The 18,553-nt window shown below is 43.8% G+C and overlaps 1 protein-coding gene and 1 long non-coding RNA gene across 3 annotated transcripts in view; both read left to right on the top strand.

Moving 5' to 3' along the window:
- LOC121552515 (estrogen-related receptor gamma-like) overlaps positions 1-9,791 on the top strand; it is a 32,117-nt gene extending 22,326 nt beyond the window's left edge. For both annotated transcript variants that reach the window (XM_045211187.1, XM_045211188.1), the window contains 4 exons: positions 1,131-1,241; positions 2,205-2,387; positions 7,298-7,567; positions 7,747-9,791. In XM_045211187.1, the coding sequence (XP_045067122.1) occupies positions 1,131-1,241; positions 2,205-2,387; positions 7,298-7,567; positions 7,747-7,991 (809 nt within the window). In that variant the 3' untranslated portion in view covers positions 7,992-9,791. The remainder of the gene's footprint in view (positions 1-1,130; positions 1,242-2,204; positions 2,388-7,297; positions 7,568-7,746) is intronic.
- A 7,732-nt stretch (positions 9,792-17,523) lies between these two features.
- Positions 17,524-18,489, top strand: LOC121552966. Its single transcript, XR_005997344.1, has 2 exons — positions 17,524-17,729; positions 17,830-18,489. It is a non-coding gene; the product is annotated as an uncharacterized LOC121552966 (long non-coding RNA).
- Positions 18,490-18,553: the final 64 nt, after the last annotated feature.

The raw sequence follows: 18,553 nt of genomic DNA on the forward strand, positions 1-18,553 counted from the left end.
CACACCCACACACACATACATACATACAGAACAAACCTTACACACTAACACACCTATTGCTCCTTTGCTTTCATATAATCCAGTGTGTGTGTCAACACAGTGAAATCCCTCCCTACAGACACACCCTCATCACCCGTCACAAACTTCAAACTGTAGCACCTGCCAACCGCTAGACTAATCCAGACCGTGTTTCCGACCACAGTGGAAGGACTGACATCACTAAAGGTCCAGGGGTCCTAGCTTACCCGGCTATCCAATCCTTAATACCTTCCCTCACCCCTTAACCCTGGCCCCTCTTATCTTACTATTCATGGACTATTGATGTGTTAAGAGTATGAAACCCCTGAGCCTCAACCCTACCTCTAGCTTCACGTCCACATCCTGGCTCAACCGTAACCCTAACGCTAACCCCTCATGCTAATAAAAGCTCTCTCAAGTCACATTAGTATGAGATTCTCTTTGGATACCACTGGATGGTGGAATGTGCGTATGGTATTGGCACTAACCCTGGAACTGACCCTGTAATATAGCTTACTTACTTTCTCGTGTTGTTATTATTTCTATTTCTCGTGTGTTTTTGTTCTACTTGACTTTTTCATTTATTTTATAGTGCATTGTTGGGAAAGAGCAAGCAAGAAAGGCATTTCCCTGTACTAGTGCACGTGACATTAAAAACTTGAACTTGAAACTTGAACTTGAAACTATGGGCGTATGTGCATGTATGTGCATGTCTGTGTGTGTTTGTGTGTGTATGTAAATGGACCGCTGTGACCAACCCCCACCATGTTTCCCTTCTTACCCCCCTAACCTTGCTGTTAGCTCCTCATCTCCATGGCGATAAGGTTACCGCTGAGCTTGTTAAGATGACCCTGTAACATATTGTGTTACAGGGTTGATGTTGCTATGCCAGCAATGTGACTTCTCTCTAAGGCTCCCTATAATCTTAGAGATGTCACGAGGGAGAAATGTCAATCAAATTAACTTGAAGAGTGCATCACTCTCCTGGTTTTGAAATTGGGGTAGTCTGCTAAACAGGAGTACTGTGTTTTTGTGTACATTTGTGTGTGTGTGTGTTTAATGTACCTAAATGTGTGTGTGTGTGTGTGTGTGTCTCTCTCTCTCTCTCTCAGGTGTGCGTCTGGACCGGGTCCGTGGGGGCAGACAGAAGTACAAGAGAAGGATAGACTCTGAGAACAGCCCCTACCTCAACCCTCAACACGGCCTGCCACAGAAGAGAACATGTAAGAATCAGTGGTGGGAAAAGTACCCAATTGTCCTACTTGAGTAAAAGTAAAGATACCTTAATAAAAAATGACTCAAGTAAAAGTGAAAGTCTGAAAGTATTTGGTTTGAAATATACTTAAGTATCAAAAGTAAATGTAATTGCTAAAATATACTTAAGTATCAAAAGTAAAAGTATAAATCATTTCAAATTGCTTATATTAAGCAAACCAGACGCCATCATTTTCTTGTTTATTTTAATTTACGGATAGCTAAGGGCACACTCCAACACTCAGACGTCATTTACAAACTAAGTATGTGTTTAGTGAGTCCGTCATGTCAGAGGCAGTAGGGATGACCAGGGATGTTCTCTTGATAAGTGTGTGAATTTGATCATTTTCCTGTCCGGCTAAGCATAATAAATGTAACAAGTACTTTTGGGTGTCAGGGAAAATGTATGGAATAAAAAGTATATAATTTTCTTTAGAAATGTAGTGGAGTAAAAGTACAAGTTGTCAGAAATATAAATAGTAAAGTACAGATACTCCCAAAAACTACTTAAGTAGTACTTAAGTAGTACTGAGTGGCGCAGTGATCTAAGGCACTGCATCGCAGTGCTAACTGTGCCACTAGAGATCCTGGTTCGAATCCAGGCTCTGTCGCAGCCGGCCGCGACCGGGAGACTCATGGGCGGCGCACAATTGGCCCAGCGTCGTCCAGGGTAGGGGAGGGAATGGCCGGCAGGGATGTAGCTCAGTTGATAGAGCATGGCGTTTTCAACGCCAGGGTTGTGGGTTCGATTCCCACGGGGGCCAGTATAAAAAAAAAAATATGTATTCACTAACTGTAAGTCGCTCTGGATAAGAGCGTCTGCTAAATGACTAAAATATGTAAATGTACTTTCAAGAATACAAAACACACTCTACCTGTCTTTCTTTTTTGCTCTCTCTCTTGCTCTCGCTGTCTCTGTCTCTCTCTCTCAGTTCCTCTAGGTGGTCTGGTAGAGAATAAGGTGGTCTCTCTCCTGCTGGTGGCTGAACCAGAGAGTATCTTTGCCATGCCGGACCCCACCGTCCCCGACAGTGACATCAAAGCCCTGACCACACTGTGTGACCTTGCCGACCGCGAACTGGTTGTCAACATCGGCTGGGCCAAACACATCCCAGGTAGGAAAACACACACAGACACACATACACGAATACATGGGTATATACACACACACACACACACACACACAAACACACACACACACACACACATGCATAAAAAAGTACATAATATTCAATAAGACTCTTATCAGCTCAGAGTGGAGATTATTGCCCCCTGTGTTGGATTAAGACTTTAGTCCAGAAACAGAAAACTGTGTGTGTGTGTGTGTGTGTGTGTGTGTCTGTGTGTGGTTGTGGTTGTGTCTGTGTCTGTGTGTCTGTGGTCTGCTAAGCAAAGGTAAGGATGTGCCAGAGTCTAGTGCTACCTGGAAGTATTAGCAAGAGTTTCCTTCACAACCTTAATGTGGCAGTCTTAAATACTCTTAGGGCCCGACACTGTGGAAAAAGGGCCGCAAAACATGCAATGTTATCACGATTTTCAGTTTGCTTCCATATCATTTACATTTTAGTCATTTAGCAGACGCTCTTATCCAGAGCGACTTACATTATATATATATATATATATTTTTTACACCCTGTGGAATCAAACCCACAACCCTGACATTGCAAACACCATGCTCTATCAACTGAGCAACATCCCTGCCGGCCATTCCCTCCCCTACCCTGGACGACGCTGGGCCAATTGCGCGCCGCCCAATGGGTCTCCCGGTCACGGCCGGCTACGACAGAGCCTGGATTCGAACCAGGATCTCTAGTGGCACAGCTAGCACTGCAATGCAGTGCCTTAGACCACTGCGCCACTCGGGAGTGACTGGTTTCACATTCATCTCCAGGGATCATAAGGAAAAATTGTATAAAACAATTGCTATGTGTTCTCCAAAAGGATTACTCATTTACCTAGCTCTTATTGATAACTCTTATAAATGTATAAATTACAGTGCATGGAGATTATATCGGAAAAAATAAAATAGATGCTTTTTCCACTTGGAACCGGCAGATTCGCTAGACCTTATTCATGGCTTCCTCGCGAGTAAAGGTGGTGGAATTATTAGGGAATTAGGTCAAGGTCAGAACACGGCGCATCTGTAGACAAACCTCCGCCACACCTTCATTTATTAAATCTCCACCCCAAATGAATAGCGGGTGAATATCATGCTATTCTCATGCTTAAATTCAAGGTCAGAATACGTGGAGAGAGAAAAGTGCATAAGAATTAAGTTACATTTACGCCCGCTTAACTCAGGTCGGAATTACCCCCTTAATGTTTCTGCCCTTCGTCCCAAAGGATATTTCCCGCTGCTAAGAGAAGTGTTTAGGAAGAACTTCTAGATTAGTGCTCTCCTGGATGGAAGCGTTGGAAGCAAGCGAAGCTGAACTTCTAGATTAGTGCTCTGCTGGATGGAAGCGTTGGAAGCAAGAGAAGCTGTTTAAGCCTATTAAGATCAATCTATGGTTTAGTTGTGTAGTGACAACACATATGGATCATCGGACACACACTGATGGTGGAGATAAAGAGGAAAGAGGCCATCTATCTTCAGCCCCTCCGTTGAGTTTGCATTCCACTCTGTTGTGGATACATGGTTGAGCTTGTGACAGCCCCCTAGTTTCTCTCTCTGTCTCTCAAATCAATTCAATTCAAAGGGCTTTCTTGGCATGGGAAACGTGTGTTTACATTGCCAAAGCAAGTGGAATAGACAATAAACAAAAAGGGAAATAAACAAGGTAAATATACAAAAGTTTTAAAACAATATAGACATTTCAAATGTTACATTATTGGCTATGTACGATGTTGTAACAATGTGCAAATAGTTGAAGTATGAAAGGGGGGTATACAGAAGATCGCCCTATTTGGTAAATGACCAAGTCCATATTATGGCAAGAACAGCTCATATAAGTGAAGAGAAACGACAGTCCATCATTACTTTAAGACTTGAAGGTCAGTCAATCCAGAACATTTCAAGAACTTTGAAAAGTTTCTTCAAGTGCAGTCGCGAAAACATCAAGCGCTGTGATGAAACTGGCTCTCGTGAGGACCACCACAGGAATGGAAGACCCAGAGTTACCTCTGCTGCAGAGGATATGTTTATTAGAGTTACCAGCCTCAGAAATTGTAGCCCAAATAAATGCTTCACAGAGTTCAAGTCACAGACACATCTCAACAGTTCAGAGGGGACTGTGTGAATCAGGCCTTCATGGTCGAATTGCTGCAAAGAAACCACTACTAAAGGACACCAATAAGAATAAGAGACCTGCTTGGGCCAAGAAACATGAGCAAAGAACATTAGACCGGTGGAAATGTGTCCTTTGGCCTGGAGTCCAAATTTGAGATTTTTGGTTCCAACCGCTGTGTCTTTGTGAGACGCGGTGTGGGTGAACGGATGATCTCTGCATGTGTATTTCCCACCGTAAAGCATGGAGGAGGAGGTGTTATGGTGTGGGGGTGCTTTGCTGGTGACACTGTCTGTGATTTATTTAGAATTCAAGGCACACTTAACCAGCATGGCTACCACAGCATTCTACAGCGATACGCCATCCCATCTGGTTTGGGCTTAGTGGGACTATCATTTGTTTTTCAACAGGACAATGACCCAACACACCTCCAGGCTGTGTAGGGGCTATTTTACCAAGAAGGAGAGTGATAGAGTGCTGCATCAGATGACTTGGCCTCCACAATCCCCTGACCTCAACCCAATTGAGATGGTTTGGGATGAGTTGGACCGCAGAATGAAGGAATAGCAGCCAACAAGTGCTCAGCATATGTAGGAACTCCTTCAAGACTGTTGGAAAAGCATTCCAGGTGAAGCTGGTTGAGAGAATGCCAAGAGTGTGCAAAGCTGTCATCAAGGCAAATGGTGGCTATTTTGAAGAATCTCAAATCTCAAATATATTTTGATTTGCTTAACACTTTTTTGTTTACTACATGATTCCATATGTGTTATTTTATAGTTTTGATGTCTTCACTATTATTATACAATGTAAAAAATAGTGAAAATAAAGAAAAACCCTTGAATGAGTAGGTGTGTCCAAACTTTTGACTGGTAGTGTGTGTATGTATATGCATATAATTAACATCCCTACTGTGAAGTAGGAAATGGCGTCAAACGCCCCCGATCCTGAATTCAATCACATATATCCAGTATCTCTTCCTTCACTCTCTTTCTCTTTCCCCAAGCTTTTTCTCTCTCTCACTCAGATGAAAGTATTTTGGCTCTATCAGCAGTTAATGTCCTGTTCACACCCAAAACATCACCAGGGAAACACCTGTGTTTTTGTTGATGCTTGTCCAGTAATGCTTACCCAACAAGCTGCCTAAGCAGGTGTGTGTGTGTGTGTGTGCGTTCGCATGCGTGCGTGTCTGAGACTTTCCTGTTCAGCACTTTCTTCGTTCTCAAAGAAAGGATGAAGAGCAACAAAGCGTTCCCCTCCTGGCTGCCTTGGAACTCTTCTTCTCTGCTTGTCACCAGTGTTTACTGTCAGAGTGGGAGTCTAACATAATCAGTCACATGGATGTGTGTATTTGTAGCCCTTTGCCAGTGGAGCATTTGTCTCTCTGGAGGAGTGGCGCAGCCATGAGAAACAACCACCGACACAGACACACCAGGGACCCACTTGAGGGCATGATGGAGAGAGAGAGAAACTGAGAGAGAGAGTGGGAGGGCGGTAGGGAATGAGCGAGAGGGCAAGAGAGAGAGATCGAGAGAGTCAGCGAGATGTTGTGAGAGGGGGAGAGATACAGTAGATAAGGACAGAGTGAGGAAGGACAGAGAGAAAGTAGTCTCAGCTCTAGACCCCTGGTAGCACCGTAATGGTGGTGTCACATCAACTCTGTTTGAGTGGCAGGCTACGGCACATGGCTGGGAACCAATGTCCTGGCAGAGGGGCCCAGGCTATCTGCTACTGCCCAGGGGGAGGTGAGTCCAGCTTGGCCACTCAGCAGCCTGTCCCCCGTCCCCTCCTCTGCCTGGTCCTGTCATGGAGACTGACGTTGATTCTGTCTGAGGGCTAGGCTGGGAGAAGATGAGCTTAAGACCCTCTCTCACACCACACTTTGGCCTTTTTTAGGCTGCCGTAAATTGTCTGTGAAGTTAGTGTGTGTGTCTGTAGGGGCTCAGCTGAACCCTTCATGCCCAGATAACCTCAAATTGAAGCCTGTACGCATATCATTGTCCCAAGCTCTTCTCATACCCTAACCCTTACTACAGCGTTGAGAACGACATCTCATGGACTAACTGCTCTGGGTTAAGTAAGAGGACCTCTTTGTCTCTGCCGACTTTGTCTTGTCTCTGCGGGACAGAGGATGTCTCTGATGCTCCTTTATGTGTCCCCTTGTGTGTGTCCATATAGAGGTGTCCTCAAAGACAACGACATACACACAGACTCACACAATGCTACTCCCTCTCATTCCAATCAATCTGGGAGAGAAAAGAGAGGAGCGGGAGCCACAGGCATCCACATGGCGATTATAAAAGCACCCGGACCCTGATAAGAATCACTGATGGTGTAAAAAAAAAAAAGCCCTTCTCCTTTCCTTCTGTAAAACGAATCCTCTGGTTTTTAATTATGCTGTGTGTGTGTGTGCGAGGAGACTACAGATTGTGTGGATCTAATCATGCTCACATGGGTGTGTATCTGTTTGTCAAAGGGGGTGTCTTTATTGGATTGACAACTTATGGGCTTTCACTATTAAACTACTTCACACCCCTGCCTCTGCCCCTCTACCTCAACTGACCCCTCATCCAATGACCCTTCAGTTGACATTGGTCTAATAATTCCAACGGGTCCAGCCATTCTGACTAAAACCATCACAATTATATTTTCGAATGCCAATGTTTTTGAAACCTTGGTGTACTTTTCGTTTGTATCTTTTCGATGAAGATATGTCTTTAAAATGGTCCTTCCCCTCCCTAATTAGACCTTGCTATAAACTCTCCATCTCTCCCTTTTCTCCTCCATCCCTCTTTCTCCAGGTTTCCCCTCGCTCTCGCTGGCAGACCAGATGAGTCTACTGCAGAGCGGATGGATGGAGATTCTGATCCTGCGTGTGGTGTTTCGCTCGCTGGCCTTGGAGGATAAACTGGTGTATGCTAAGGACTACATCATGGATGAGGAGCAGTCCAAACTGGCAGGTGTACTGGACCTAAACAACACCATACTGCAGCTGGTGAAGAAATACAAAGCCATGAGGATTGAAAAGGAGGAGTTTGTTGTCCTCAAGGCCATCTCACTGGCTAACTCAGGTATGAAACTTCACTGTGTTGGTGTAATTGAGGTTGAGTTAGGCATGCATTTTCCAATGACTATTTGGCTTTGCTAGCGTTCAATCTCTGCATATATGCCAACATCATCTCTCAATATCTTCCTTCCTCTGCCCTATCCATGTTCCTTCCTTTCCATCTGTCTCTCCCCTTCTCCACAGACTCCATGCAGATAGAGGACGTAGATGCAGTCCAGAGGCTCCAGGATGTGCTCCATGGGGCCCTGCAGGATTACGAGAGTGCTCAGCACACGGAGGACCCTCGGCGGGCAGGCAAGCTCATTATGACCCTGCCCCTGCTCCGGCAGACGGCCGCCAGGGCTGTGCAGCACTTCTGCAGCATCAAGCAGGACGGCCGTGTGCCCATGCACAAACTGTTCCTGGAACTGCTGGAGGCCAGGGCCTGACCAGCCACGTGGGACTAGGATCACATAGAGGAAGGATAGGGTAGTGATAGGTCAAGATTAATGCAGGAAGTGGTACTGTGCTGGAAGAACAGAGTGAACAGCAATGAGTGGACCTGAACGGAGCCAAAATGGCTCCTCTGTGAAGTTCCAGTTGCTCTTCTATTAAGTCATTGTTGTCCGATCCTTCTTTATGTCATTCTGGGACTGTTGTGAGTTTGACAAGGCTAATAAACCCTGCTCGCCATTACAAACTCAGGAGGAGAGGAGAGGAGGAAGGACTGACATCACCTTAGTGACAGGGATAGCTGCCTTATGAGGGATTTTGATGGCAGTTATTGATATAAACCTAAACAGTTCTAGTGAAATGAAGAAAGACACCCAAAACTTGAAGATCCTCTAGGATTATTATTTGTGTGAAACCAGCTCTAAGCCTGTTCATCTTGCATTGTAGTGCTTTAATAACTTTTCTTTTTTATATAAAACTAACTGTGGACAGGCTTGCCAAAGAACGGTGTGACACACAGTCAAAGGATGCAGCAAGCGGTCACAATAATGTATGGTGTCCTGTAAGGCACTCACCTAGCATAAGTTAAGGAACTTGATTTCATTTAAATACATTAAGTACATTTAACTCAATGATTATGAAGGTGAGGGGAGAAATTGAAAAAAGGCCTAGATTCAATCAGATCAAGCATTAACCGTGATAGCAGACACCCGCATAGCGGAGGTTTTGGCGGTGTCAGAGGTGGAACTGCATTGGAGCCGTCAAATCGGTGAGCAGCTGCTCTTCCGATCATTGTCACGAAGTCAAACCCACTAGCGTTAGAAGTTCAGAACGAAAACGTGTAGTAAGCTATATAGAAAGAAATAAGATCAAATTGAAAAATCATTCAACTAAATAATGAGGATTTATATCATCCTAATCGAGGTGTTGAACTTGTAAACAAGGCTGCATGGGTTTTCTGATAATGTGACTCTGTGCAGCCAATGGCAATGTCGGATTTAGGTATAATGCCGGGAGCCACTTGTGGATTTCCACCTCCAACACCATCAAAACAGCCGCTATGCAGATGTCAGCTAAAGCAGATCTGATTGAATAGAGCCCTAAAATGTATTTATTGTTGGCTTGATTATTTTTGTTTTTTATTTACCAGTGTGGCATTAACGAAGAATAATAAAGGAATAAATACAGATCATTTTCTAAAGATGAAGTAATTTTGTTTTAATAAGTAAATTAAACATTTTGTACTAGCTTCACTACTTCACTCATACCTGGCACTGATACCTGTACTATACCATAGCATCTACGGCAATATAATAACGTGATGTACAGTACTTGATGACATTGAACACAATGCATTTTTTGATTATAAATTGTGCAAATCACCTCTTCTCTTTCTTATGAGGAAGATCTGGTGGTGGTATTTCAAACGTGTCTCTGTGTGTTTCTGTTTCAGAAAGTAGAAATCTTGGAAAATCAGAAATGTTCAAATGAATGGAAACCAAATCGGTAGGAATGTGAAAACAGCTTTTAACTCACTGTACATTACTGACAACTGTCATGGAATTATCTCAGAAGTACTTTATTTGCTCTATCTGTGCGAAATAATCTGTATATTTTTGTGACAAAGTATATCATAAAGTGTGATCCAGCAATACTGTGTGGAGGGGATGTAAATGTATGTATTCTGTATATAAAGTCCAGCGCAAACTGAGTTGTAACCCATGTTCAGATGAGATGTACACTACTACTACCATTCTCAGGAGGATTCTAGGGCAATAAAGATGCTTCCAGTTCCAGAAAGCGTCTTCATCTCTCTAACTGTTATAGGTTTATGACACAACCATATGTCCCAGTCAGACTTTTGGGAAAAGGGAAGGCAGAAAGGGAGACATCCTCATTGATAAAGAGAGGGGGAATGAAAGGAGAGAGAGAAGAGGGATATAGCGAAGCAATGGAGAGGGGTAGACATGAATCAAGAGAAGATCAGTGAGGAAGAGAGGTGGAGTAGTGAAGGATGGAGGCACTCTGTCGGACGTTAGAATAAATGATGGACACCCACATGCTGCCGCAGTAACTTGTGTCAGATAACAGACCGCTGTCACTTTGAACCATTGTCTATGACAGGCGCCTCGTTTCCCAAGGTGGCCATAAATGTTGGCTTGAAGTGTGTCTATTGGACAGATGAGAAGGAAGTGTAGGGGCTGAAAGGGGGACAGTCTCATAAGAGTGGATCCATAATTAACAACATTGTTTTAATGAAGTCTAAAAGCGCCGCTGGGAACAGATTGTCAAGGTTATTGAGGAAGCTAATGAACGCAAGCACCTGACTTCCTCTCAGTCAAAGGTTGAGATAGCCTGACAGGATTACTGCCTTTATGAGGCAGAGACAATCACAGACTGTGTCTTACAGCACAAACCTAACAGGGAAACTAGACACAAATAAGAAAATAATCCTTGAAATATCAACCTGATTTAGAAGATGGGTTAGAGGGGTATAGCTGCTACATGATGGAGATTTATTTGATTTTTATAATAATGGAAATGTGGCTCTGTTGATAGAAGCCTATCTGTAATGCTAGGACTGAGTTGTAAGTAACTCTATGACACCATAGTTCCATCAAAGGAAAACTAATTGAATTCCTAGTAAAAACGTTCTCAGTATGCTTTAACGCTTTAATGCTTTTGATAACCACAATGTAACTAAATTAATTACAAATCAACACTCAAAAGGATGAGTGTAGGCGTTCATTACAGAAAAAAAGTAATTGGAGAATTACAATCATAAATGTTGTATGTTTTTCAGAGTAGAGATGACTGGAGCAAACCTTTCTATTGCATTACATGCTCAATGATTGTGTTCAGAGTCAATATGGGAAGCATTTGCTACAGCTGCATGGCTTTCAATATCAATATATCATTACTGGTTATTACACAAATGCAGTTGGCGCTCATTATTAATTTCAAAGTTAAAATTCTTAAAAGGAAATCAGTCAATTGAAATACATTCATTAGGCCCTAATCTATGGATTTCACATGACTGGGAATACAGATATGCATCTGTTGGTCACAGATACCTTGAAAAAAGGTAGTGGCGTGGATCAGAAAACCAGTCAGTATCTGGTGTGACCACCATTTGCCTCATGCAGCGTGACACATCTCCTTCACATAGAGTTGATCAGGCTGTTGATTGTGGCCTGTGGAATGTTGTCCCGCTCATCATACACGTCGATCCAGAGCATCCCAAACATGCTCAACAGGTGACATGTCTGGTGAGTATGCAGGCCATGGAAGAACTGGGACATTTTCAGATTCCAGGAATATGCTACAGATCCTCATGCTGAAACGTGGTGATGGCGGCGGATGAATGGCACGACAATGGGCCTCAGGATCTCATCACGGTAGCTCTGTGCATTGCCATCGATAAAATGCAATTGTGTTCATTGTCCGTAGCTTATGCCTGCCCATACCATAAGCCTACCGCCACCATGGGGCAGTCTGTTCACAACGTTGACATCAGCAAACCGCTCGCATGGTCTGCAGTCGTGAGGCCGGTTGGACGTACTGCCAAATTCTCTAAAACGACGATGGAGGAGGCTTATGGTAGAGAAATTAACATTCAATTATCTGGCAACAGCTCTGATGGACATTCCTGCAGTCAGCATGCAAATTGCACGTGCCCTCAAAACTTGAGATATTTGTGGCATTGTGTTGTGTGACAAAACTGCACATTTTAGAGTGGCCTTTTATTGCCCCCAGCACAAGGTGCACCTGTGTAATAATCATGCTGTTTAATCAGCTTCTTGATATGCCACACCTGTCAGGTGGATGGATTATCTTGGCAAAGGAGAAATGCTCACTAACAGGGATGTAACAAATTTGTGCACAACATTTTAGAGAAATAAGCTTTTTGTGCATATGGAAAGATTCTGGGATCTTTTATTTCAGCTCATGAAACATGGGACCAACACTTTACATGTTGCTTTTATATATTTTTTCAATGTACAAATAGGATTCAGACATTGTGATGACAGAATTGTGCATTGTATCTGTCAAGTAGGCTACTCTCTTAATTATAACAAAACTTAAGAAAAACCATTTTCGAGAGGAGAGGGGACAAGAGGGGAGGACAGGAGAGGACAGGAGAGAAGAGGACAGGGGCCTCATTTATCAAAGGTGTGTGGGCACAAAAAAGACTAAACCTTGAATGCGCCAGTTTTCCAGCAAAGTTGGTATTTATAAATGTTGAACTTGACGGGAAAGTGTGCGTATCTCCACCCAAATCTCAGATCATGCATAGGCCTACGCACAACTTCTAGTGGTTGATCAACTGTATTGCAAACATATGGGTAGGCTACAGTATTGCTGTGCGATAGGAGCGGGACATCATAGCCTGTTTAATATCAGAGCCTATAGAGTACCACAGTATAATAAAAGTCACCTTGTCCGAGAGAGATTTACATGGTTATCAAAACGTCACGCCAGGGTAAGCCTACACGAAACACAGCCCTTATTTTATGTGTTTCTAAAATCCCCTATGGGAAAAATGAATGGTGGAAAAACGATTGGAAGCATTTCCCTGTTTGACCGCTTTGTTTTATGGGTATTATGACACCTCCACTGTGGGGCTCTATACCAAGGCAGGAGATAGAAACAAAGTGGTAAGGAAGTTAGGTCCAAAAAACGGATTTTCACCAAGTCAAATTAATTTTTTGTGTTAGAGCAGGGATGGGCAACTTTGATGGGGGTGGGGGCCACAAAAAATCTGAAATCATCACGAGGGGCCCCCAGTGGCTCGTGGGTCTTCCACCCACATCCATACCCATCTATGCAGTCACATGTTTTGTGGGCCCTAAGAGCAAACCATTTTAGTGGACCCCCTCTTGACAATGGAGAGAAAAAAAATGTACGTTTTAGAGTAAATGTCCTGCAATTCTACACATTTTGCCATGGGTCGTAGAGAAAATGTTGCAGTTTTAAAGCAAGTTTGCTGCAATTCTAATTTGTAGCCTAATAAACTGCATGCTTTCCTGACGAGTCCTAGTGGGAGGATCACACAACATGTCATCGCGTGACTCCGTTTACTTTGATAATGATGGTTATTATATCAATATTTGCAGCATAAAAAATGTTTCCACCGACATTTCTCGCATAATTAATTTTACCGACACAATAAAATCCCACCTTGTCTAGCGTATTTTGTTTTGTCGACATTTGGAAAGTTTACAGAACATTTTTCTGCATCCATTAGGCCTGTCATTACATTTTTTATCCGACGTACTTTACTCGCATAAAAAGGTTGGATGGAAACCTGGTTAGTGACTGACATAACAAGAGAAAAACTGCTGATGCGCAATCAAATTTCAAATTTTGTATTCTACTATTCTAACTCTGAACAGCAAGTTGAGACACGACTGTTTTTTTGGTGGGAAATTGATCGGCGGGCCTACAAAAGGGGGTCATGCGGCCTGCGGGCTGCCAATTGCCCATCCAAGTGATAGAGGTTTCATGATGCTTGTATCTAAACCAATGTAGATCATTGTAAGATCAGTTGGGTCTCTGTCAGCTTCAATATGAGGTCCTAAACCTAGCATGAAGTGCATCCTGGCTACTCCTTGCTCATGTCAAACGCTTCGCCCCGCCCTTTGACGTTAGTTTCTTAAAGTATGTAGCGAACGACAGAGCAGCGGAATAATTTAGTTTGAGTCGTCAGGCTACATCCTTGTAGCTGTGTGGGCTAATATAGTCTAAATGTTTGCCATGGGGTAAGTTGGGCCAATGGTTGATTCAATGGCAAGTTGAGCAAATTGAAGTGTTTTCTTCCCAGGCATAATGCAAGGCATTATCGCGGGGATATGAGGTAACAACAGGGCCTGTGCAGTGCAGTGTTTGTTAGGTGTTAAGCCTGTGCTTAAAGATGCTTCAAATGATTAAAATACAAAAAGCGATTGTGTTTGGTAAATAAATATATACATGGTTTTAAAAAGGTAGTGGTAATATTTCATTCAGTACAGAAATGTGTCGGCGTCCCGGGGTAAGTTGTATCAAGAGACCACTTTTTTGGGACAAAGCTATGTTTTCAAAACTGTAATGTTTACATGAAATCTGATTATTTCCAGGGATACACAGCATCCTGAAATACTGTATATGTAGATATCTTTGTTAGAAATAATACTATATTGACGAGTGATGCTAAATGTAAAAAATGGCTCAACTTACACCACTCTCCCCTATATGTTGAGTGCGACAGTTTGATAAATCCCAATATTTTTTTCAGCACGCAAATCATAGAATCTCCATGTACGCCAGAATTTTGTAAGAAATGTACGCGCGGTTGATAAATGAGGCCCCAGGAGAGGAGAGTGCGGCGCTGGGTCATAGTGTCAGTCTTGAGACTAATTGCACAGAGCATACTCAAGATGGATGGATGAATGAACGAGTGTAGCCGACATCTCCCCAAAAATCATCCATCAGTTTATTTACCAGTCATTCAAGATGAAATGGGGCATGATGGAAGTTGGGCAGACAACGCATTTTACGCCACATCGGCTGCCTCTAAGTGAGTTAGTGATGGCGAGTGAGGTCCCAATATATCACCTACCCTAAGTGAGTTACCTTGTGATTGACATCCCTATGTGTCACTCTCTCTAAGTGAGTTAGTGTGTGTCCGCCGACTCGGTCTCCCAGACACCCAGTGATGGATGGGGTCTGGAGGAGATGGGTTGTAAAAGGCTGATTCTGCCACTCTGCAATGAGATCACTTCCACAATAAAAAGCCATTGTCCCTAATCATCCCGGCGAGGTATGAATGCTGATTAGAGTATTATAAGGATGAGCGGCGTTCCCTCCCATCTAAATACATCAGACGAGCTGTGGTTTAATATAAGGGCCTTTCCCCGCTATAGTCAGACCACGATCCAGCAATAACCAAACCACCAGAAGGAAGTCAGTAGAACATAACACCTGTACAGTGATGTCTCAGTCTTTTCAAACAGCAAACAATGCTTTTTAGGCTTTCATATGCATCTACATAAGTGTTTTGTTTTCTCAAAATATATTCATAGGGTAGCTTTATCTCTTACACACTCATGTATAGTATAGTGCACTAGTTTTAGTAGGCTTCTTTTCATTTAGCTTAAAAGGCAATGTGTTGCACAATCTTCCACATGACATGATGGAACATACAATACTAGAGGACTCAGAGCAGGTATTGCACAGTAGCAGGCCATTAAGTAATATTGAGTTGTTACTTAGCGCCACCATGTGGCAAAGTAATTCTGTACAGACGACACTGCATTCATGTCCCTTTGACTTGGATCTGTTGTGTAATGCATGTAATACTACCACTCCTCTAGTTCTCATTTTGGAACACAGCTCGAAATCCATACACATCAGGGTTGACATTTTGAGAGTGACTTTCAAAGTGAAAGTGACCTTCACCAGAACATGCCAACTCCTGCAAATCATAAAGACACTTACTACTACTACTACTGCTGTTTTTCCAGTGAGGTGGAACTAGGCAGTTACTGTTAAATGTGTGTATTAGAGAGGCATGGTACTCTGACTGGCCTTCACCTTGCCTCCCAAGGTAAGCTGATACCTGACACCTGGCTGTTGCCATGACGCTGCTGGGGGGAAGCAGGGGTTGATGGGAGATCTCTGGGGTGAGGAGGACACCTTAACAGCACTTAGAAGTTCCATCTCTCTATTGCTTTCGTTTTGCCTCTCTTTCTCACTGACGGCATCCTGACCACACCACTAGACCACACTGCAGGGAAGCAGGGTACTTAGATTTTTCGAACCTTCCGAAGACGTTCGCTCTCATTTGTGGGGTGTTGCAGAGTGTGTATCAGCCAAGGTAAACGGCGGTGTGAAATATTGATGGGGCAACAGGTGTGATCCCTTACCGCCGGTCAGTCCTTGCCCCCCTGATCACATGCACCTCACAGAGAGGGGGTGTCTACGCCCCCGCCACACACTACACCACGGACACCAGCACTGGTGAGGCTCTGGACTGGCCAGTCAACCTGCTCTCATTCTCTTTCCCTGTCATACCCCTAGTCTTGCTTTTCCTGTTTTGCTGTCAACTGTCATTGTCTTCATCTGGTGCCTTCTCTATGTCTACAGTAGATGTGATTTTCTAAACTAACATATATCTGATGAAATGGAGTTGTACAAATATGTGGGTTTGATGCTACCAAGAGTTAAGAAAGCTCTAGTCATTGTGCATAGAAAGTGTGGTGTATGTGTCAAACAAACATGTTGCACTGTGTATACACCACAAATGCTCTGGTTCAGGGAATTAACAAACAAAGAACAGAAATGTCACAGCAGTGGGTCAGTAAGAGATGGTTGGATGACTGCTTAAGGAGTGCGATCAGAGAGGGATAGAAAGTAGGCCATGCCAACAAGTGCTTCTCCAGTTACCTGGTTATCTCCTCTCTCTCTCACTGTGTGATCACCTTTCTAAGAAAGAGAGTGTTGACTTGGGCCCATTACCTTGAGCTGTAGGCCATAGAACTCAGAGTAAGGCATTTACTGATAGAGAGACCATTAGTACACAGACAGAATCAGCTACATAGGAACGATAAGTATGGTTTGTCCCAGACGTGATAGTGGCGGGTGCATGACGTCTTTAGGATTGAAGAATCAGACAGCAAGTTGGATATTATTCCCAATTAAACAGGCCAACTGTTGTACACTTGTGTTACCTCCCTTCCTCTTCCCTGCCCCTCTCCCCCTCTAGATCAGGTGGAGCCCACTCCTCCCGGTGGGGAGCGGGCGGAGGGGGGTAAGGGGAACGGGTCTCTTTTCTACAGCGAGCTGTGGTTCATCGTGCTGATGACAGGGGTAGCCCTGGTGCTTCTAGCTATCGTTCTGGGGATCATCCTGCACAAGGCCCTGAAAAGACCCCCCTTTACTCGAGAGCGCCCCCCTCTGGTGGCCTTGCCCATGCAGAAGAGGAGCCCCATGGCCGTGTATCCCCCCAGTGACTCCTACCTGGTGAGACGGCCCAACTGGGTATGTGGGAACATTCTATGAAAGGGATGGTCATTCAACTTAAATGATGCATTCACTTTCATAGCATGTAGAAATGCACTTTATTCAGATGAGTTTTCATACAACATGGTGGAATATTTCATCTCAGATGGGGTTTATTCTGACTCTCAGTGGAAAACATGAGATATATGTCAAATGTCTCCCTCTGTAACACATTCTCTCTGCTCTCTCAGTTTGACACGGTGCCCAACACAACAAGCTCCTCCAACAGTGTCACACTCAAAGGGTTCACCATGCACCTGGAGGTTAGAGACCGGGCAGACACTCCCCGCGTCCTCGCTCCTCCTTCTCAAAACCCATTGGATGAGAAAGCCAGAGGTTCCTCTCCTCTGATCTTCTCCTCCAATGGGTTGAGGAGAGGACACGAGGAGTGTGCAATTGAAATTCTCCCACTGACACATACACATCAATTTTGGACAACGGTAACTTGCCCCCTTGTCTCCTATCTGTGCCCCAAGGGAGTGGAGGACAGTAAGTTTTGGGCAGGTGGCGACGCTCCTCCGGAGGGCGAGCTGGGAATCCTTAATGTGTCCAGCCTCCACGTCTCCGCTATTCATGGCTCTGCTCACTCCCAGAATTCCCTGCGTCGCAGCGTGAGCCAGATGATGGACAGGAAGTCGCTGACGGGGGAGGAGGAAGTGTGGGACTCTCACATTCAAGGCCACGACAGCGGGATGGTGAGACACACTGAAATCTAGGGCCTGCTTAGAGGACGTTTCTTCCATGTTTATTTATTATTAACTCCTCCTTTCTCTCCCTCCCTTCATCATCCACCAGTTTATGGAGGACGAGGAGTTTGTCGACACTATTAAAGGCTTCAGCACGGTGCGGAAGGAACACACCATGTTTACCGACACTAACCTGTGACCTGCTGTGACCTTTGAACTCCACCCCTCACCTTGTCAGGTCAGACAGGTCGACTGGAGGGGCAGGCCCTCACGAAGGGAGGTCGGAGGGGTACACAAATCAAGCCATAGACATTCACTAATAACATTACCTAATAACTTATCCTATTTGACTATGACGGCAACCGACCTACCAAACAACACGCACGGGTTAAATAAAAACGAATAATAATATGTGCAAATATGACTAACTGAACAATATCTGAGAAAAGGACTTGCTTCCATGAAAGAGAAGACTCCCGAGGAGGTAGAGGAACTGAGAGAGATTTCACTGATTTTTCAGTTTCACTGAGAATAACATTTCCCTGTTTCAATGAGCAGTATCAAGGCATCCATTTTAATTCAAATTCGTTTTTGGTTTTCTTATAGCTACACTGACCTAACATACAAAGAGAAGAGAAGTGTTTTTCATTTTATATAAACATATTTGTATATTGACTTGCTGTTGCTCTGAATGTAAGAATGCCTTTTGATAAGTCGCTGCACAATTTCTGTGTACAGATTGTATCTAATAAAAGTGTGGACCAATTTATTTTGATAGTAACTTAAATGAGTGTAAAAGGGTGATTTAATAACAATTATTGATCATCATGGAT

This window comes from Coregonus clupeaformis, chromosome 36 (genome assembly GCF_020615455.1).
Source record: "Coregonus clupeaformis isolate EN_2021a chromosome 36, ASM2061545v1, whole genome shotgun sequence".
In the NCBI taxonomy this organism is placed as follows: Eukaryota; Metazoa; Chordata; class Actinopteri; order Salmoniformes; family Salmonidae; genus Coregonus; species Coregonus clupeaformis.